The sequence below is a fragment of the Rhineura floridana genome, chromosome 5 (genome assembly GCF_030035675.1).
Source record: "Rhineura floridana isolate rRhiFlo1 chromosome 5, rRhiFlo1.hap2, whole genome shotgun sequence".
In the NCBI taxonomy this organism is placed as follows: Eukaryota; Metazoa; Chordata; class Lepidosauria; order Squamata; family Rhineuridae; genus Rhineura; species Rhineura floridana.
Window position 1 is genome coordinate 98,218,374 of NC_084484.1, and position 22,177 is coordinate 98,240,550.

Consider the following 22,177-nt stretch of genomic DNA (forward strand, 5'->3'; position numbering starts at 1 on the left):
CTCTAAACAGCCAGTGTCTTCTCTGATGAAGGCTGCAATCCAATACATGTCTACTCAGAAGTAAGCTCCATTGGGTTCAGTGGGACTTACTCCCAGGTCAGTGTATATTGGATTGCAGCCTGACAGTATTGCTGTTGGGTACTGCTTCATGATACGGACTCAGGAGTTTAACAACTTGCCCATCAGCAAAGTCATTTACTCCCAACAGAGCGTGTTGCGTAAGATTCGTAGTATCAAGAATCCAACAGCAGTGAGAGGGACTCTGGTTGGTTGAATACAAACATGAGACAAGAGTCTCTTGCTTAAAGTTGACAGTTAAGATTTGTGAGATTTTAGTGGGACCATCTACCTCTATTGTATGATGTACATTCTTTGGTTTAACAAAATTTTATTGGATTTTAATATTGATTATATGGTTGTGACCCACCCTGATTCTTGTGGTGAAGGCCCAAGAAGAAGTCTCTTAAATAAAACTGGCGTTATTCACAGAAAAAATACACTAAGGAACTCAAGTTGTGAAATAAGGCAGATATTTAAGACTACCACCAGCCATAACAGAAAATGTTAAGACGATCTCTACACTTTGAAAAAGCTGAATTTGCAAGAGGCAAATTGTTTAGTCATAGTCTTTAAGATTGTGGACTTTGCATCACATTTCACATGATTCTCAGTGAAAGACAAGACTCCTTTATAAAGGAAACACATGTGCTGAATTACAATCTGAATTCCTTCCATTTATGTGGATATACATTCCCTCCCCCCACTTGGTGTTTAAGCGGTCACATGTCTAGCATATGGGGGGGGAACAGACTACCTACTAAGCAGGACCATATATTCATGAAATGATAAAAGCTTTAATCCAGACACATAGGTGTAACCTCCTGACCATTTGACCAGGGTGGGGCAGTGTGCTGTAGCAGCCTATTGTAAACACTGACAAAATTAGCACCATATAAAATGTTTTCTCTTAAAACAGTCACTCTTTAAGGAGTGTTGGGAAGCTGTTGTGGGAAGTGGAGATATTAGATGCATCTATAAACAGGATTATACTTACTGTATGTAAATACCAAATATTTACCAGCTGTTTGAGCACGTATAGTTATATTGTACCAAATGCCCCCATTGGGCTATTTTACATGATGACCCACTGCAAAATTTCACAGTATGTTAAAATGATTACTGTGGAAGTTCCCATAGTTATTAGAAACCACCCCAGGCAGTGTTTTGCCTTTAAGAGTCCAAGACACATTCAAATCAAGAATGAACATGAATACAAATTCTATAGATTGTATTCCATTTTTATCCACTTTTACAATTGTGCTCTTTAGGAGCATATCTTGTTGATGCATACACAATCTGCCCCATGCAATGTGATAAAGGTGTGAGATCCATCTAAATAATGTGTGCCCATGTGTATATATTACTTGTTGAATGAGTATCACTTGTGCAGGTGGTGGAGCTTCCTTTGTCCAACAGAACTCCTGTATTCATAAAAAATCATTGGATGATTATTCTAGACCTATACTGGCATTAGTTTGATTGAAACTATTAACTCTCATTTCAACCCCTGTAACTTATTAGAAACTTAGAGATGTGCTAACAATTCAATAGGTAGAAGTTTGAATATAATTGTAATAATTCAGAAACTTTTAAACATGATTATTAACATTTGTTAAAGAGGTTTTAATAACATTTTTGAAACCTCAGACTGTACATTTAAATTTACATCAATCTCAGATAAAAATATTTTTCTTTTACAAACATTTTCCAAAGAAGGCTTTTTTTTGGGGGGTGCAGTAAAAATAGCTGCTACATGTATGTTTCTCCTAATGGTTGAAAAGGAGTCAGAACTATTTAAAAAAAATAGAATTCATATTTTACTCAGGATAATTCATGATGAGCGAGGGCAAGGGGTGGGTAATGGTCAACTGAAGAAAAAATAAGGATATACAAATTTCTAGAAGGACATGCATAGAAGAGATCCCACCAATAAATATATTTTAAAACAGTATTAACATTTTCAATTTCAGTTAGAAGAAAAGTCAAATTGGGCTTTTTATGCCCCCAAGGGTTTATTATCATCAGTCTCTTGCAAAAAATGCTCAGAGAGTTTGAAGCCATTGATTATATTCCTTACACAACTGAGGCACTTGGCACATGCCTATACTATCTTAGCAAACTCCTCCAGTAGATTAAATACTTCCAGGATGCTCTTCCAGCTTAAGTGCTGCTGTTCTGAAATGAAACATTTCCTTTCCTCCTCTTTCAGATACTTACTGAACTTCAATTACAATATACAACGTTAAATAGGAGCATTAAATTGCCAGAGAATCATATGAATGTGCTTATACACTCACACAAAATACAGACTTTGAAATGGTTATTTTTCCTTTCTTTGCAAGGACTCTGCCGCTGCATCACCTAGCTCTGAGGCTACATACGTTTGTGTAGGACATGGACACACACACACACACACACACAATCTTTTGAGAGAATGCCCAATGTAAATCCACCTCAGTACCTAGCCTTAGATGTGGATGCCTAACCTTTCTTCTCTTAATCACATCATGTGACAACTGTTAAGGTTGTTATCTTGCGGGGGGGGGGTTGAGCTAGAAATTCTGATGACTATCAGCCACTGGGATGAGCAACACCCTTAAGTATACAGCAGTATACATAACCAGAACTCCAAACCCTGGAACACTTTCATATCTTCGGGTTACAGCTGGAAACTGTGCTGACTTCACTCACGGCTGCTCAAGAGGACGGACACATCAAGAACTGAAGCCACTGTGCCCCCAAATAAGGCCACTTCTCTTTCCTCTGACTTCACCTGGTTACAAAATCACTTCTTTAAGGTCTTTAACAGTGCCCCACTCCAAAAAGTCAGAAGATAAAACTAATGACTTATGCAGGAGGTCCCAATTCACAGTTCATGCGTTATTGCATCCTTTGTCAATACTACACAATATTGCAATGCTCAGTCTTCTGTGTCTGGCTGCACTCCTAGCATTGCATGAAGCTCTTCTGCTGTATAGCCCAAAAGGTTCTGTAGGTCACATACAAAACGGTATACATAACGCTTCCCTGAAGTCTTGTGTATGATGTTCTTGTCATAATAATAGCGCAGGCCACGACTCAGCTTCTCATAGTTCATCTTGGGCTTGTTTTTCCTTCTGCCCCATCGTCGTGCAACCTTAAACCACAGGAAAAAAAAACAATTAAGTTAATATTCAAGGTAGCTGTTGATAAACTGTGATTTAGCAATGGAGTAATTAAGCTTTTTCCAACTGCGATGAACTTGAGTCACTGGTACTTCCCACAAGTAAAAGTTAACTAAAGTAGACTAGGAACAGCAACTGCAATACTAGTTCAAAAGGGAAATGTGGAATGAAATGCCTAGCCCTTGCAAGCTTAATGAACAGCTAAGGAAAAGGTAAAGATTTCATCTATAGCAGTGCTTCCCAAACTTTTTCCCCTATGGGCCACTTGAAAATTGCTGATGGTGTTGGTGGACCACTTTTTCTGCCTGTTGGAGCAATTGTGATGTGCTGTGCTAGTTGCTGTATGATTTTTAATTGTATTTTTATTGCTTCATTTATTTCTTATATTGTATTTTATTGTATTACAATCTGCATTCCATAGAATTCAAGTTGTAGTACAATATAAGAAATAAAACAAGCAACAGAAAAACAATTAAAAATCAATACGAATATTTAATGCCAACATGCCATGGACCACCTGAATGAAGCTGACAGACCACTGGTAGTCCATGGGCCATAATTTGAGAACCCCTGATTTATCTACAGTGTTGAGAAGGTTGACTTAAAAAAAAAAATAAGTGAAAGATTTAAATACTTCAAGTCATGCTTGATGAGTATATCAGAAAAGTTTCTAACTAATTAAGTTTTTTGCAGCATTTTTATAAATATCAAATTTTAATCATTAAGCCACTACCTGTTACCTAGCAGAACTCCCATTTCTTCAGTGTTTTCAAAGAATAGTGTTCCTGTCCTAGTTTAGAGTCATATCTTAGTAAAGCTGTAATCCAATACACACTTAGGGTGCAATCCAACTGCTATTTATGCTGGGTAGAGGTGAGCTGAACATGGCAGACCTCTGGCTGAGCTGGCTGGGTCCTGGCTCAGCCAGGCTACACCAGCATAAGCCCCACATCCTGGCTGAGCCGGGACCCACCTGGCTCAGCCAGAGGTCTGCTGGGGAAGCCAAGCCCAACCAAAGGGGGGTGGCAAAAGGCACGTTCCAGGGGCATCTTGGAGGAAGAGCCGAGGGGGGACTTGCACAATATCCAGGTCCCATTTGGCTCCCTCCTATGGCCCTCCATTGTGGCAGCCAGTATGCCAGAAAAAGGGGTGGCATAAGGAAACATGTATTTTGTTTCCTTCCACCATTCCCTGCCGGTGCAGCCAGCACCCTCCCCTCCACAAGGCCTCTGAGCAGCAGCTAGATCTGGCAGCCCTTTCTGCTAGCTCTGCTCCCACCAGGTTCCAACAAGTTGGATTGCTCTGTTACCTGGAAGTAAGTCCATCTGAACCCAATGGAACTCACTTCTGAGTAGACTTATGTTGGATTGCAGCCCTGGAGTATTTTCTGAATGGACATTATCTTAAACTATTTTTTTTTAAAAGCTGGACAACAAATTACAATATTTATGGAACAATTTTTAGACAGCTAGTTAATGACTGCTTACATCAAAGTGTAGAGTACAGGCACCACCCATTTTTATTCATGACAACTGAACTACTAACCTCATCTGGGTCAGTTAGTTTAAACTCCCATCCATCTCCAGTCCAGCTAATGAACGACTGACAAGATTTGTCAGTTAGAAGCTCTAGAAGGAACTGCCACAGTTGTATAGGTCCACTTCCTGTTAAGAGCAAGACAGGATAAAGTTATTATACTACTTTCTTCACACCATTGTGAATTAAATGTGCAAATTAACTCTCAGGATTTTCGTATATAATACTGTTTTTGTTGTAAAATAACCCTGGCTAAAGGTAAACCCAACATTAGAAGTTGAATCAGAAAAAATAAAATATATGTAGGGGGAAGGAATTCCTTACAAGTAGATCTGGATTCCCAATTTTAACATTTAAGGCAGCAATTTGAAGGAAGCTTCCTTCTCTCCAAACTGTTGGCTATAACTGACAGTACCATAGAATTTCACTTTGAAAAACATCCCAACTGAAAATTTCATCTTAAACTAGGATTTCAGAAAAAAACTTTCACTGGGCAAGACAGAGTTGCTGAATTCTGGTTTTATTTGGCTTTCACACACATTGAATAGGGTACAAAGAGTGGCTTTAATTGATCCTTATTTTAGATGTGCTCCAATGACATATGTAATAGCTTATTTTTGTTGTCATTTTACCTAAATGGAAATGCACCCTCATGGGGTATTAAGCAATCAGTGAAGGGAGAAAATTGTCCCAAAGGACAGGAAAATATTATAATACTTGCCTGTAAACCCAGCTAGAATTGCTGCTGGTATAACTGGTTTCCCTTGCTCTACGGGGTCACTCCTTTCTTGAATGTAGTCTTTAAAGGACATTGTGGGTTTGTTCATACACAAGGACTGGGTGCAGTCATCATCAAAACTCTCATAAGATGGCACACGTTGAACATCCACTAAGGAGGATTGACTGTTCCAAGATTGTAGCAATGAATCTGAGCTTTCAAAACTTTCTGTGCCACTATCACTTGAATCATGCTCTCTAGGTTTACCTGAAAAGAGTGGAAAACTCAATTTACTCCAGTTTTTCTCTATAGTAGTATCTAAAATGAATGGGAATATTTAAAATGAATGGGAATAAATACCCAATTTGAACTGATGAGATGGGGAATAGACTCAAAACTCCACTTTTAATTCAATTTCACAAGCTAATGAGAATACAGATTAGTTTCAAGCTTTTAAAAATTAGGGTTTTTTCCTAAATTAATAACTTATATTGCTGGGGCTGCAATCCACCATAATTCAGAGATGTTTTAAGTCCATCAATTTTGTCCAGCTGTGATCAGTAAGAATTTTACTTAGTAGATCTAAGTAAATCTTTGTAGATCTGTAGATATTTATAAAGCAAATTCTTTCAAGTAACATATGAAATATATAGTCAAGTTGTCAAAATCTTTTTGTTTTAACACATTGTAGTGGACTCTTTTGAGGCACTATTAGTTCTCAACATAATGATTTGTTGCTCAGTAATGAAGAAACGAGTTGGGTTGCTAACTCAGAAAAAATAAGCCTGGATACTTGAATACATAATTCTTTGAGCACGTTAGTAACTTTTTATACTAATATTTACCTCTAGGAATCTACTATACTGTAAACAACATTATAAACAATAAGGGAATAGATGCATATGCACAGTGAAGTGTCATCTTACCAGAGTTATCCAACAGCAAGTTCAGGTTGTTTCTTGTAAAGTCCTGATTCATGGAGCAGTAGTTAACATTGACTGTTTCTGACTGTGCTTTAGGAAACATCTGAAATTCTTGTTTTAGGTTAACTAGATTTGGTCCAACAGATGCCTGACATAAGTCACCCAAAAGGCTGCTTTTTGGATAGCTGAGAATTTTTGGATAGCTGGGTACTTGAGCACAATACTGTGCCTGGTTGATATTAATACCTGCAAGGGGGAAAAATTGCTTTTGTAAGTCCTCAGTACAGTTCCCCTAGAACATTATGTAATGTCAAGTTGAGCAATATATGCATGGTCCTAACACATATAAGCACAAACTCATATGCCAAACTCATGACAGAGTAAATCCCATTGACATTTATAGCCTTCTCAACTCTCCCCATGCAAAAGCATTGTTTTCTGTACAATGGCCCTTCTAACTAATATCATTATTATCTTTTATTTATATACCACCATCAAATGCACATGGCACTGTACATAAAATAAAACAATAAAAACCAGTCCCTGCCAAAAAATTGTACAATCTAAATAAAATAAAATAAGGACAACAAAGTAAGGGCACGGAAACAGAGGATAAAGCAAGGATTGCAAATACACACATTCTAGGTATACAAATTATTTTTTTAAAAAATAAGACCTAAGCCAACATTCCAAAAGGTTTCAAAAAAAGGAAGGTTTATAGACAAGACTAACTAAACATCTGAATAATCCTTTTACACCAGGTGAAAGGCTGATCTAATCTAGGACCATTTCTTGCTCTTCTGAGTAACTGTGTTAACAGGTCTTGCTATGAATCTTCACAATTCAAACACTTGCCTTTAGTAATTCCCATAAATTCCAAAGCATCCAACGCCACTAGTATCTTGACTTATCCCACTTGAGTTTAACTCACTACAAAACCAAATCTTGTAGTGTGTGTGTGTGTGTGTGTGTGGTGAATCAATACGTTCAGTTTACTTCAGCTGCAGTTTTGACATTAGATGTATCCAATACCAACTTTGAACAAAATGAACTGAAAATTTTAAAAATGCAGCTAGTTATTTCTCACATTTTAGTATCTTACATTAATAATAATATGTTCAACCAAAAAGAGACTTATACAGGACTCTGTGTATCCTGTGTTATGTGAAGTGCTGCCATACAGAATGACAACATCTGGTCATTAGTCTAAAATTAGGTGCATAAAGCATTTCTAATCTCAACTTTCCTTTTCTCTTCACGTTTCTAGTCATAATAGACCTGAATAAGTACTTTGAAGGTTATCCATTCCTTTCTCTCCATACATTTCCTTTTATTACCAATTCCTGGCAAAGAACAAAAAAACCTGAACTATCCAACAACCTGACTAAAAAAAGCTGAATTGTGAAAGTAAGAGGCCACTTTCTGTAGATTACTGAATTTGTGTACACGATATGATCTTGGATATATATTTTGTACAGTACAGGTATGACATTGGAGATCCACTGACATCAAAAGGAAATCCAGTATTTCCAGCTTTCATTAACTAGTGAAATTAGTCTAATTACTAGACACTTACCTAATGTGTTGTTATTGTTCACCCAGTGTGTGGATGAAGTGAGATGGGCATTTTCCATATACTGATCCTGTGGCTTCTCCTCATTGTCTTGAAACAGAAAAAGCATTTCTTTAAAAATTTCGACAGGGGACTCTGTTTTGATGTGTTAAAGGCACATGGGATTATCTCAAAAATATTAGCCATTATAACATGTTTTCACTGAAATCTGTTTTGTCCATACTTGTCAGAATGACAAAACCATTTACCATAACTGTCTGCCACATGAGCAATTTTTTAAAAGTCTGGAACCTAACCCTAGGCAAAATCTAACAAAAATTAGGCACGTTTCAAAGCAAGAGAGCTAAGCCAAGGCTTAACCCTTCTATTTAATTAAATGGAAATTAAAAATACTTAACTATAGTTGGACTGTGTTCTTATAAACAACTACATCAATATACTTCCTTCAAATCAAAGCAAAAAGGAATTTGCATAATATTGTAGCTTTCTTTTCTAGATTCTAGAAAGTGATTGTACCAGAAACAAAGACAGTCATAGCTGTTGTTTAACATTTAACAAACTGTTTAGCATTACATTTGAGATTTTACAATAGTTTTTCAAAAATCTGTTAATTTACAGGCTTATGCCATCACTTTGGTTTGGCTCATTTACCTTTTATCATTTGGTCCAGGTGTTCCCACAGAATATCACCCACATAATCAGGTGCCAATTCTAAGAAGTGCTCTTTTCCGAGGTTGCACAACTCCTGCCCATTCATGGCAAACCTCTCAAAGTTCACATTTGCCAAACTAAATTCGTTGGTGGCCCAGAGAAGCCACTGACACACTTGATGCTGTGTCCATAACCATGGATCTATGAGAAGCAAGACAAAGAAGTCAATAACATTTTAAACAAACAAAATTAAACTCTCCCATAATTTTCTTCTTTATTCAGAGCACACCCTTATGTTTACCAGCTGCTATCTCTCTTACTGCCACATATATCCACATATTCTTCTGAGAAGCTTCTAGTAAACTAAGCTTACTGCTAGTTCAAGCTACAGTCCTAAAGAGATCAATGAAATTTACTTGCAAGCAGTAGTCTGTTTAGGTTAAGAATACCACATAGCAGAAACTCTCATTTTGTCTACTGATATTCAAATAAAACTATATTTCTGAGACTAACCATTTAGTTTAGTCTTTTGCATTAGAAACAGAATACTTACTATTTGGAATCCCCAATCTGCGCTGTTCCTTTGTGAAGCCACTGAAAGTTGCTTTTAAGGCCTGACTCATCACAGCCTTACTGCATGGTGTTAAGAGAGGCAATTCACAGCTGTTTGATTCTGAAAGGTAGAAAAGTAGCAGTGTTTTGGATACAGAGAGGCAAAGGAGAAAACACTACTTTGCAACGTGTAGAAAAAGCAAAGGAGTGAAAATTTTAAGTTTTTTCTCTGTTTGTAAAGACTGAAGGTGTGAGAAACCTTTGTCCCCCCTCCCAGATATTGCTGAACTACAATACCCTTCATCCCTGGCCGCTGGTCATGCTTGCTGGGGCTGAGGGGAGGTACTTCAGCAACATCTGAAGGGCCAAAGGTTCCCTATACCTGGACTAAAGCAACTGAAGCATGGCTTTAAGCTAACAACATAAAGTTTGGGCCAAACTATGTTTTACTTGCATTGTCAGTGATGTAGCTTTAGAAGAGACAAACAATGTTTCAACACTAGAAAAGAATGTAATGTAACCATAGTTAGAATGGTTTGCGTACACATAATGACTGTTCCCAACTTGTTATTTAGTTCTGTATTTCTTCAGGATAGGATTGCCACCATTAATCTTGATTATTTTAACTCATTTTTGTGAGAAACAGTTTCTCTTTGCTACACAGAATTATAATCATTTTAACACAATACTCTGTCTATGTTCCTACTGACCATTATGTCAGTTGTATAGCATTATAAAAGTAAGCAGTGTTGCTGTTAACTAGGTGTCTGATGAACTACCTGCATTCACTTGTCGATATGCTACCTGCCATTATAACTTTTACTGAGTAAAATATTTTAAATATCAGAAGAACTAGATGAACTTTGGACCCTGATCTGTTTCATACATGGGACCAAGAATGCATTTAAACTGCTCTTTTGCTTGGAATGGCTTCCCCATTAATTCCAACAAGAGAGAGTCAATAAATACGTACATCTTTGTAGTCCACTACTGAAACTAATGGAACCACATGCACAGAAGAGAGCAGATAGCCATCTGACTACTTGTATCTGGGTTGAGAGTCCTAAGTTTATATTATGAGAAATATTTTTGTGCACTGTCTACCAAGATGTTTCCTGCATAAACATCTACTAAAATGAACAGGAGCTGCACGTGAGCAATGCCTTTGCTCCAATACCACCCGATTCATCATGAAGAGGAGGAGATGCCCACAGACTGTGTCCTCTCCAATTCTTCATATAGATGACTACAGCGTACATTCTCTTTAGAGTATCTGGTTCTATTAACCAGCATGACAGAACTAGCATGACATAAAACTAGTAATTACCGTATGAAATAGAATCAAGGCCTGTTGGCACTTCCTGGAGCGTCTGATCTTCTAATGACGGAAAGTATCCGGTAAACAAAGAATTTGCACCTTCAAAGCTATCAAATGCAGGTTGCCGCTGGGGGGGGGGAAAGTTCAATTTAGATGTTTTATTACATCTGCAACAGCTTTATACCTTGCAGCAGAGCAAATGTGATATTCTGGATTAAACCATAACTCCATCTTAACATGTGCTCTGAAAGCCAGGGCAACATGCTCATATAAATCACTTTCAGACGGGTAACTGTGCCAAGTCTGTTGCAAAAATACAGCATATCATGTGGCACCTTAAAGGCTAACAAATTTATTCTGGCATAAGATTTTGTGGACAAGGTCCACTTCATCAGATACATAATAGATGTGTTAGTCTTTCAAGTGCCACAAGACTTTTATGTAAATAATTGTTAAGGACACTGATTTAAAGTATTATTTAAAGATATGCAATTCTTGTATTAAATATTGTTCACATTTGAATGAGCACCTACCATTTTAAAGAGCTGAGAAGAAAAATCACTAACTACTGCTGCTGCTGCCCTGGGCTCCTTTTGGGAGGAAGGGTGGGATATACATTTAATAATAAATCAAATAAAATCAATATGTTTAGGTAAACTGGGTTAAAAAGTAAGTTGTGGGACTATGCAGTATTCTTGTGAGTTCGGCAGCAAGCCAATATACATTTACTCAGAAGTAAGCTCCATTGGGTTGAATGGGACTTACTCCCAGGTAAGTGTGTATTGGATTGCAGCCTTTGCAATGCCATGAAACTAACTTTTGGAACATTAATAACAGAAAAGGGAGGAAAAATAATGGGGTTATTATTGGTTTGGCCTTTCTTGTTTATAATGTTGTATAAGGATAAATATGTATGTGTAATTTGGAAAATGAACACTGAACTCTTGCACTGCCACAGATTACAGTGGCAAGCACTCACTGATATACAGTACAATTCAATAAATATTTACTATGTTCAATGGGACTTGCTCCCTAGTGAGAGTGTTTAGTATTGCTGCCTTAATGCCAGCAGACGGTGTCTTTTGTGCATCTTTATTGAAATCTATTAAAGCTGGGGGGGGGGTAGGGATGCTCCAGGAGACCATTCAGAAGACAAAGTTTGAGGTTTTATAATTATTTACTCTCATAAGTAGCTGTTCACTAGAATAATTGCATGGGAAGCATACAGAAACTGAACATTAACATTTCTTATACACTTGTGCATAATGGATATAAAAACCTGTTTCATAAATACTGTAGAAATAACACACACACTAGAAAATAATACAGCACTGCATCTTTGTAGCAGTCATTGTAAAGAAAGTCTGAAATAAAGGATTAGTTACATTCCACTTTTCCCCCCACCCATTATCCCACAAGCAAAACCATTCATTGAAATGTTTTCAAATCAAGTAAATGGTTGGTTTATTCAGATGTTAAGATGGACTTCCAAGAGCAATGTGTTGGACTTTCCACTATTTTCATCAATCCATTTTTAAAAATTATGTCTTTCAATTTGTCAGAAAGTAGCATCTCAAAAAGTTGTGGGCCAATTTTGGGCAAGTTCTCCCTTTAAATTCAAGAAAGCATGTCACAGAGTGGAAAAGCTGACACAGAATATAGTATCTCTCAGATGTGCATCTCTAATGGCTGGTTTTAATCCAAGACAATTCATTTAGTCAAAGTGATTTAGCCCATAACAAAATAAACTGTTCATATAGACATTACTCCAATAAGAAAATTTAGCTTTAAGAACTCACTTGAACAAGCTGAATGAATGAGAAGATTAATAAGCCAGCTATCTAGCCTTCTAAAAACATACATTCTTTCAATGTTAATAGATAAAAGCTCTGAGTCATCACTTTCAATATAATCTGGAAACTCCTGTGTTTTGTGTAAATAAGTGACCCTTATACTGAGTCACTGGAAAAAAATGTAGCAGAATAAGAATGAGTAAAAGGCATGTTGTACTTTTTTTTTAAAGGCAGAAAAATGTTTGTACTATGAACCTAAACAGTACAAGGAGCCCACACAGATTAAAATCCCGAACCAATGGGGAATAGCCACACAATGATGCTGGAATTATGCACTGACTGCCAATATAGGTCAACCACTATGCCTCCAATATTTTTTCTGACTGGTCTACCAGCAGACAATACAGCCCAGGCTAATAAGCATCTGCCAAAAGCCTTACATTGATATTATTTTGTCTTAACTAAGTAGAAATACAGCTCTTTCACAGTTTATTGCTAAATTAAGACACAAGTACCTTAATTTCACTTAGTTATTCTGTCAGTGATTCCCTCAAAAGTTTCAATTTCAGGCAGTATTAACAACAATCATTAGTGGCATTTTTACAGAGATATTACGTCAAGTTGATGTCAAAGCAAACCAGGACATTAGGCAAAGCATTTCCTACAGATGAGTTTGAATTTCTAATCTATATGATAATGTTTGGTGTACATAAAATAAAATGCACATAAAAATGCTACTTGACACCCACACATTAAGCTCATTTTGGATGCATTTATTTTTTACACTGGTCTTGCTGAGATCACCAGCCAGGATTTGACCTTCAATCTGCATGGCAAATCAGAAAACCCACTTTTTGTTACTTTTTTTCCTAACATAGATGGCCAATATTAATATGGCACTACAAACTTATTCCTAATTTACTGAATTCATCAAACCAACAGCCTTCACTGCACTGTTACTGAGAAGAGTAGTTACAGTTGGCATAAGACTTTCAAATATATATATTGTTTCTACAATATACAACTAGAGTTTCATATATGCAAGATTTAACTGTTACTGAAAACATCTGTTTTTGACAACTCACCTTGAGCAATCCTCTATATGAACTGCACACAGGTGCTACCTGATCCATGTTCTTGATTCCAAAGTCACTCATCTAAAAAGGGGGAGGAGGGAATACATATTTGTTAATAGGAACAGAAACAAATATTTTTTGTTTATGTATGAACATTTTATCTGTTGTAACAAACAAAAATCACACATGAATATCACCAAGTTTCTTCATTCAGAAGGAAGAATACAGGATAGGCAAATCAAGAGCTTTCACTGAGAGGATATTCTAGCCATGCTACTATTGAACTTTACAGCCCAGAATCCAAAGAACTATGCAACTAGTTTTCAATCACCACCTCTACTCATATAAACCTGTTTTGAAAGAGGGCAATTTCGCAAGCTGTTTGTGATATGCAACTGGGCAGTCCAAGATTCCACTGGACTTACCCAAGGCCTTGGGCCTACCTAAAGCTTGGATCTCAGTCAAGGAATTTCAGTATCCATTTACCTGGAGTCTTCAAGTCAAATATAAGACCTGACTATTTTAATGTGGAACACAGTATTATTCTACTATCAGAGGAAGGCAATGGTAAACCACCTCTGAATACCGCTTATCATGAAAACCCTATTCATAGGGTCACCATAAGTCAGGATCGACTTGAAGGCAGTCCATTTCCACTTCATTATTCTACTGACAACGAATATGTAACTTTAAAAAGCGGGGGGGGGATGTCAATATATACAGTTGGATGCATCCATCAAAGTATTCACTATGGAAAAAGACTTGGCAGCAATCTCCTGAATTCCAATCATTACAACAGTATATTGATATGTACTATAAGGTTTATGTTGAAATTATCCAGTATATAATTTATAATGACTACCTGACACATCTTGGCTCAGTGATTTGAACCTGAAACCCAGGTTCAAAAAATCAGTTACCCATGAATATAGTGGGTGGCCTTGGGCAGATTAATAGTATTAACCTATCTCACAGGATTGTTGTGATCACAATCTTTCATTTTTGCTCCACTTCATACCTGTTGACGAAATCTCTCTTTATATACATGTAGAATGACTCCCTTAAGTTTCTGTCAAAAGTGTAGATTGTCTGAGCTATACATTAGATTGAAACAATTGTAAATTGAAAATGGTATTGCTATCTAAAGGTGATATTATTCATCCTCCTCCATTCATCAGGGACACCAGAATACTTAAGTATGAATGGCCTTAAAAGTATGAATGTACCTTTTTCCAGTATTCCCTAAGATCAAGTGTACCAGTAGATCAAACAGGATAAAGGTTTCAATACTATTGGTTTTACTCAATTCTTTTTCTATCTTTGTTAAAAACTTTGCCCCCTCTTTTTTTGTTCACATTATAATGAACTCATATAAGAAGAATGTTATTTAGAAATAATATTGAAGGTCATTTGAAAACTATAAAATTGTTAGAGACTAATGACACAGCTGTTAATCTGCACCTCATCCTAAATACATCAATTGGTTAATTAAACTCCCTATTATTAGTGGAATATGTTTCCATTCAAGCGTCCATAGTTCAGCACTCTTCATTTTTAAAAAACAACACTGTTTTAGAACTAAGATATTTTATCAGACCTGGTTCCTTAATTTTGTGAGCCTTAGAAAAGATATACCCTGTGGCTCCCCACTAGCTCAAACTTTAACTCCATCCTCACTTGCTCCAAAACTCCAATCACACCTACAGGCCTGGGGTGAAGGGTCCAATAGGAGACTCAGTCATAGGCAATTTTTATTAGCCTCCACCAGTTCTTACCCAGGGTGAGGGAATATTATACAGCCCCGAGAGTGGCTGTATACTATAGTCAGTAGGGATTTCCTCCTGTTTTCTCCAGCAAGCCTGCTTATATTTTGGCTACTGTTGTTGTTGCTGTTTCCCTTCTGGCTGCAACTAGAGAGAATGTGAACCCTGTCCTTGGGCTGCTCCCCTCAGCACTAACTAATGAATCAACCATTCATACTAAAAGTATCTTTTACTAGAAGTGTGCATGGACCCCATAGTTCACAGTGTATCTGAATTTTTAAAAGTTCCAATGTGAGTAGCTCTGATCTATAATTCAGCTCCTGAGCCTCTCTCTGTGTGTATACTCCCACTCACTATAAGAGAGAAAAACAGCTATAATGTTCCCCTTTTGGCCAAAGTGAGTGAAATTTACAGGCACAAGAGCTGCTCCAGAGTGGATTTAGCCTACCAACTTGCAGACAATTAAATCCAGCAGCATTTTGTGGGATAAGTAAAAGGGATTCACTTTGCTCCATAATCCCATCCGAGATTAGAGTTTTGTCTCTTACTCTTTCATACCTTAAAATGATTAAGAGGTGGCTGAGTGGTGTGTATTTTTGCATGTACCTTTTTCAAAACTTTTCAGTTTCACACTGGCCTTCGTTTCCAGTGCCCTACAATAGACCTTACAGACTTTGTCTATGTCCTCCAGCAGGCCACAGGCTTCCAATATGATGCTGTTTAAAACACTCCTTTTGAGTTCTGAGGAACTCTTGTTTTTGTTAAAGCAGAGTAATGTAGGGATTTTTTTTAAAAAAAAAACTTAAACAAAGCTTTTAATCCTCTATTCCTGTGCCTAACAATCTAGAATCTTCAGTGCTCTGCAGGCAACATTTTGGACAGCCTTACTTCTTGTAAAGCCACAGACCTAGAGAAATAGATAGAAAAAAAATACAAAAATGTACAGAAAAACAGAGTGACACTCTGTGGGGGCCCTGTTCCAAATGGAAGGGGGTTACTAATATTGTGCTTCAACGTGAAAAGGGAGAAAGACGTCCGTCCGACCCAAACATCTAGTTATTCTTCCAGTTACAACCCTTTTAAAGTATAAAGTGTTTAAAGAGACCAAGAACAGACTAAGAGAAAATGATAATGCACTGTATTTAATAGTGCCAGGAACAGTATATTAATGTAATGTTTCCTGACCGATTCTCTTAAAACTATTGTTGATGGAACTGTGATAAGACCTGAGTACATTTACTCAACAAGAGGGGCTCAAACAGAAGGCTTACGGGCCGTTGTTCGATTTGTCACAATGAACATGAATGCTTTATCATAATGCTTTGGAACCGTGCTGGTTTAACCCTTATCTTCCACTTTGGTTATCGGTTTTCAGGAATGCATCTAGAAATAAGTATCCACTTGATGTACCATTTCTAAATAGAGCCTGAGTTATCAGCCAACAAACCAAAATACTGTTTATTTTAATGCTGTTTCTTTTTAAGAAAAATGTAAGGAAATGGTCTTGTGTTTTTTTCCTCTTTTGGTCAACTCTTTAAAATCCCTGACAATAAAACTGGAAATTCATTTCTAGCTTAGTGTCACTGTTAGTTGTCTGTTCATATAGAAACCTGCATTAAAGTATAATATAGAAGCCCAGATTTATATAATACACATACAAATACAAAGATACAAATACAAAAGAAGCTGTGAGGTAAGAATGAAATATTTTATATATTAACTATATTACGATGGATGACCATCTGGTCTTATGTGCTTTCAAACATATCTGGCACTCTCTCGTCCTGGTCCAAAAATACATGTGTTTTTTTCTTGTAACTATACTGACACAGCTTTTTAAAAGCAAATTTCAACAAGTAATGATTTCTTAGCTTCAAGAGAGACTTTTTTTCAAGCAGCTTTGTTTTATTTATTTATTTATTTAATTTTAATTACACTTTTAAACCGCCCTATAGCAACATGCTCTCAGGGCGGTGTACAATATGATAAAACCACATTTAGAACCAACGAATGTGGATAAAACATGTAAGTATAAAAACACATTAAAACAGATTAAGACAAAAATAGAACTTATAACTAATTAACAATAACATTAAAATTAAAAAACAAAACTAAAACTAAAACTAAAATGCCTGGGCAAAGAGGTAGGTCTTGACCTGGCACCGAAAAGATATCAAAGAAGGCGCCAGGCGTATCTCCTCAGGGAGGGCATTCCATAATTCGGGGGCCACCACCAAGAAGGCCCTAGATCTCGTTGTTACTCTCCGGGCCTCCTTGTGAGTTGGAACCCGGAGAAGGGCCTTCGACGTCGAGCGCAGCGAACGGGTAGGTTCGTAGTGGGAGAGGCATTCCATCAGGTATTGCGGTCCGGTGCCGTTAAGGGCTTTATAGGTAAGAACCAACACTTTGAATCTGGCCCGGAAACGTATTGGTAGCCAGTGCAGTTGGGCCAGAACAGGTGTTATATGATCAGATCTTTTAGTCCCAGTAAGAACTCTGGCCGCAGCATTCTGCACCAGCTGAAGTTTCTGAACCGTCTTCAAAGGTAACCCTACGTAGAGTGCATTACAGTAATCCAATCTAGAGGTTACCAGAGCATGGATAACTGAGGCAAGGTTCTCCCTGTCCAGATAGGGTCGTAGTTGGGCTACCAGCCGAAGATGGTAGAACGCATTCTGTGCCACTGAGGCTACCTGAGCCTCCAGAGACAGGAGCGGATCTAATAAGACCCCCAAACTACGGACCTGCTCCTTTAGGGGGAGTGTAACCCCATCTAGAGTAGGTCGGACATCAACCATCTGGTCAGAGGACCCCCCCACCAACAGCATCTCAGTCTTGTCAGGATTGAGTCTCAGTTTATTAGCTCTCATCCAGACCATTATCGCGACCAGGCAGCGGTCTAGTACATCAACAGCCTCACCTGAAGAAGATGAAAAGGAGAAGTAGAGCTGCGTATCATCAGCATATTGCTGGAAACGCACTCCAAATCTCCTAATGACCTCACCCAGCGGCTTCATATAGATATTAAAGAGCATGGGGGACAGAACTGAGCCCTGCGGGACCCCATATTGGAGTACCCAGGGCCTCGAGTAATGCTCCCCAAGCACCACCTTCTGGAGACGGTTCTCGAGGTAGGAGTACATCCACTGCCAAGCAGTGCCTCCAACTCCCAAATCCGCAAGTCGCCTCAGAAGGATACCATGGTCGATGGTATCAAAAGCCACTGAGAGATCAAGGAGAATCAACAGAGTTACACTCCCTCTGTCCCTCTCCCAACAGAGGTCATCATACAGGGCGACCAAGGCCGTTTCTGTACCAAACCCCGGCCGAAAGCCCGATTGAAATGGATCCAGATAATCAGTTTCATCCAAAAGAACCTGGAGCTGGCAAGCGACCACACGCTCTAGGACCTTGCCCAGAAAAGGAACATTAGCTACCGGTCTATAGTTGTCAAGATTGTCAGGGTCCAAGGAGGGTTTTTTTAGGAGCGGTCTCACCACCGCCTGCTTTAGGCAGAGTGGGACCACTCCCTCTCGTAAAGAGGCATTAATCACCTCCTTGGCCCAGCCGGCTGTTCCATTTCTGCTAGCTTTTATTAGCCACGAGGGGCAAGGATCCAGAGCAGAAGTGGTCGCCCGCACCTTTCCAAGCACTTTGTCCACATCCTCGAGCTGTACCAACTGAAACTCATCCAATAAAACAAGACAAGACTGTGCTCCGGACACCTCATTGGATTCAGCTGCAGCAATATTGGAGTCAAGGTCCCGGCGGATGTTAATAATCTTGTCTTGGAAGTGTCTCGCAAACTCGTTACAGCGTGCTATTGATGGTATCATTGCGTCCCGAGGACCAGAGTGTAAAAGTCCCCGGACAACTTTATAAAGTTCCGCTGGGCGGTTAGAAGATGACTGAATGGAGGCAGCAAAGTACTGCTTCTTTGCTGCTCTCACTGCCTTCACATAGAGTTTGGTAGAGGCCCTCACAAGTGCAAGACTACAGGCGTCGGGAGTTCGTCTCCATTTGCACTCAAGCCGTCTCCTATCTTGTTTGGTGGCAGAGTCTAGGTTTCTGAGGTTTAGCAGTGATCATATCTGCATTTTATGTTAAAACTGATATTCACAACCAATATGTTCCCAGCTGAATGGGCTCTTGTAAATAAATTCTGAAGATATATCTTCTATAGAAACAATGCATAATACCAACAGCCTTTGGCCAACTATTTAACTGAAATTTCTTTCAGTAAGATTTAAGTAATTAGAATTATTGATCAATGCTTAGGCAATCACTATTTTTCCAAATGCATCCATTTTGCAGATGTTTCAGAAACACACATACTGCCAATAACGTGTGGCCAAGCCAACTAAGGAAAGCTATCTGCAACACGTGGTACTAGATTGACGAAAGTGCATAGGTAGACGAATACCTGCTGAGTACATAAAAACAGAATGTTGAGGTGTGGGGAGAGAGGGAAGAGCTGAACAGCTTTTACTTGTTGGCAGTACTCACTAGCAAATCTCAGCAAATCACCTGCAAATAAGGAAGGTTTCCAGCTAGGCACTCTACTGCTTTTGGAAGCACATAAAAAACAGAGGGATGAAATAGAATAATTCCCCATTAGATTAGAAAATGTAATGCATTACCCATAAGTGCCTATGTTAATACATGGAGGCAAACACCTCCGCGAGACTGTGCAAAACCCAACTAAGTCTTGTGGCATCTTACAAATGTATTGTGGCATAAAATTTCATGGATAAAACTAGGCCTCACTCTTTCACTACATATTAGAGACAGCTTCCACTTGCCTTATAAACACTTGGTTAAGGTAGCAAGACACTTTAAAATTTACTAATGTGTAGGTGATCCAAGCAGGATTTCAGTATTCATTAACAAGTGCTTCTGACTAACTTCCTCAAAGCCATCAATGCATCCATGACCAACGTTTAGTTACTGTCAGATATACCTCTCTTATATTCAATCATAACTAGAGAGACCAAAAGAAGGTTAAAATGCTGAAAATCCAAACTATTAAGGATCACTAGAAATTTTATCTCCTTGACCTTTCCAAAGCAGCACTAAACAAGTTAATTTCTTCCAAGAAAGTATAGAAGCCTAATCAACAGAGATGTAATGTTAATCATAGAATCATAGAGTTGGAAAGGGCCTATAAGGCCATTGAGACCAACTCATTTGCATAATGTAAATATGCAAAACAGCTTACTTACCCTCACAAAAGATTTACAAGACAGATGAGACAAACTTCTTCTCTGACCCCCTTCATATCAAAAGAAATGTCTGTATGTACCATTAGCACATACATTGAGTTACATTAATTTATATAGAAAATGAAGACAATACCGTAAAAGCCTTTTTATCAAAAACAGGAATAAACTCAGATCAAGCTACAGATATATGGCAATCAAAATATTTACCAAAAATCCTAACAACCCAAATTACAACTTCGTATCTACCAGAGTTGCAACCAGAAAGCAACAGTAAAAAGTATTTTTTTAAACCTTGCATCATTCATCTTATATGAACCTCTAGTCTTTCACTCACAAGGAAATCAACTGAGATGTACAATTTGGCATGAATAATCATAGTTCAGGGTCCTCATTCAAAACTCGAAACAAAAATAAATGAGCAACACGATTTTAGAAGAGCTTCCCCAGTAAAACAGGGATAAAGCAAAAGCAAGGCTTGGAGGGATGGAGTGAACACTTTTGCTTTTGATTTCGACCCAGTTATTTACCCACCACCACCAGCATTTTTAAGACAGCATCGATGGCTGAAATTTCCAAGAGCCCGTTTCCGAAATAACTCCAAAATAGCTTCCAGAGAAGCTGGAAGACCTGTTACTCTAAGCAAACAAGCGTCCGCTTTCTTGCTCTTCAAGGATGTACCATGCACCCACACGACGACAGCCAACGTTTCAAGCCATACATAAAAAAAATAACAACCGTGTGTGAGAGAAGGAGTGAGTAAGAGACCCATATCTGGTTTGGTCAGATGCTGTTAAACCATAAGCACTAACAAGTGCCTTTGGCCCACTTACTGTCAGAGGACGACAAATCTGGACCAAACCCTGACCAGAAAGACTGGAAATGGAATAAGGTACTGGAGAAAAGGCCAACGCTTTCCGTGTGTGCCCCCTACTTCCCTATCGCCCACCTGCCCAGTCGCTGGCGCCAATTCCCTTCGCAAATCTGCCCAAAGACACCTCCGCAGCGCCAGTCCCGCAAAGCGCGCTACTCTCTTCCAGCAGACTTCTCCTGCCTGTGCACTAGTCACCGGCCCTCTCGCTGGCTGCATTTCTCCGGCCACACCAGGCGGCCTCCCCTCAAGGTCTCTCACCTGGGCGCCGTCGAGCTGAACTCCCAAGAACCGCTCCTTCGGGTCACACCCGCTGTCCAAAAGCCGCCGCCGCCGCCGCCTTTTTGGGACCCCCAAATATCCTTGCGCGGCAGCCGAAGAGACGCACAAAACACAGCACGACGTTATCCCAACACGGCTCCTGAGGAGGAGGAAGAGACGGAGACGCTCACAACACTACACAACCAGCCACGGCAGAGGAAAAAAAGACGAAGAACTCGGAAGCGAACTCCTAGGGCGCCAGGGAACGTGTGTGCATATTAGAAAGGCAGGGAACCCGCTTCGCACCCGTACTGCTGGTGGCCTTCGAGCAACTGGGTTGACCTGGCCCGGTTGGGCACGCCTGGCTCTTGACGGGCCGAGGGAGGGAGGCGGAGCTTGCTTCTGTTCAGGCCAGGCCCAGCCTAGCCTAGCTTCCTCCCACCTAAGAGCAGGAAGAGCCGCTCCTCAGAGCAGCTGCTGTTGGTGTGTTGCCCGGCTGAAACCAGAAGAGGAGCCTCGGCTGCCTCCGTCCCCTTCGTTGGAAACGGAATGAAGCCTTGAGGGGGATGGGCTGCATTAGGGCCGGTGACAGAGTCTCCGAGGGAATCTGTTTCACAAAACGAGGCAAAGGGGAAGAAAGACCAGAGCTGTCTCAGAGTATGCCATTCATCTGTCTAACTATGTATCTCTCTACATACA

The 22,177-nt window shown here is 39.1% G+C and overlaps 1 protein-coding gene across 2 annotated transcripts; it reads right to left on the reverse strand.

Annotated features, from left to right (window-relative positions):
- Positions 1-1,918: 1,918 nt before the first annotated feature.
- ETS2 (ETS proto-oncogene 2, transcription factor) lies at positions 1,919-21,953 on the reverse strand. 2 transcript variants are annotated; one of them, XM_061627666.1, is made up of 11 exons: positions 21,785-21,953; positions 21,479-21,638; positions 13,374-13,445; positions 10,505-10,622; positions 9,179-9,298; positions 8,626-8,826; positions 7,978-8,064; positions 6,405-6,647; positions 5,482-5,745; positions 4,770-4,888; positions 1,919-3,196 (listed from the first exon to the last, which is right to left on the reverse strand). In XM_061627666.1, exons 3-11 carry the CDS (start codon positions 13,443-13,445, stop codon positions 2,981-2,983), a joined length of 1,440 nt encoding a protein of 479 aa, XP_061483650.1. In that variant the 5' UTR covers positions 21,479-21,638; positions 21,785-21,953; the 3' UTR covers positions 1,919-2,980. The 2 variants fall into 2 exon arrangements, with proteins under 2 accessions (XP_061483650.1, XP_061483649.1); XM_061627665.1 differs by having other exon boundaries at positions 21,479-21,953.
- Between the last annotated feature and the right edge of the window lie 224 nt (positions 21,954-22,177).

Excerpts from the sequence above, each read along its gene's own strand:
- ETS2 (XM_061627666.1), bottom strand. The coding sequence starts at position 13,445 with ATGAGTGACTTTGGAATCAAGAACATGGATCAGGTAGCACCTGTGTGC. Across the intron at positions 10,623-13,373 it reads CATATAGAGGATTGCTCAAG|CGGCAACCTGCATTTGATAG; the intron begins GTGAGTTGTCAA and ends CCCCCCCCCCAG. Across the intron at positions 4,889-5,481 it reads AATTCTAGCTGGGTTTACAG|GAAGTGGACCTATACAACTG; the intron begins GCAAGTATTATA and ends TGCTCTTAACAG.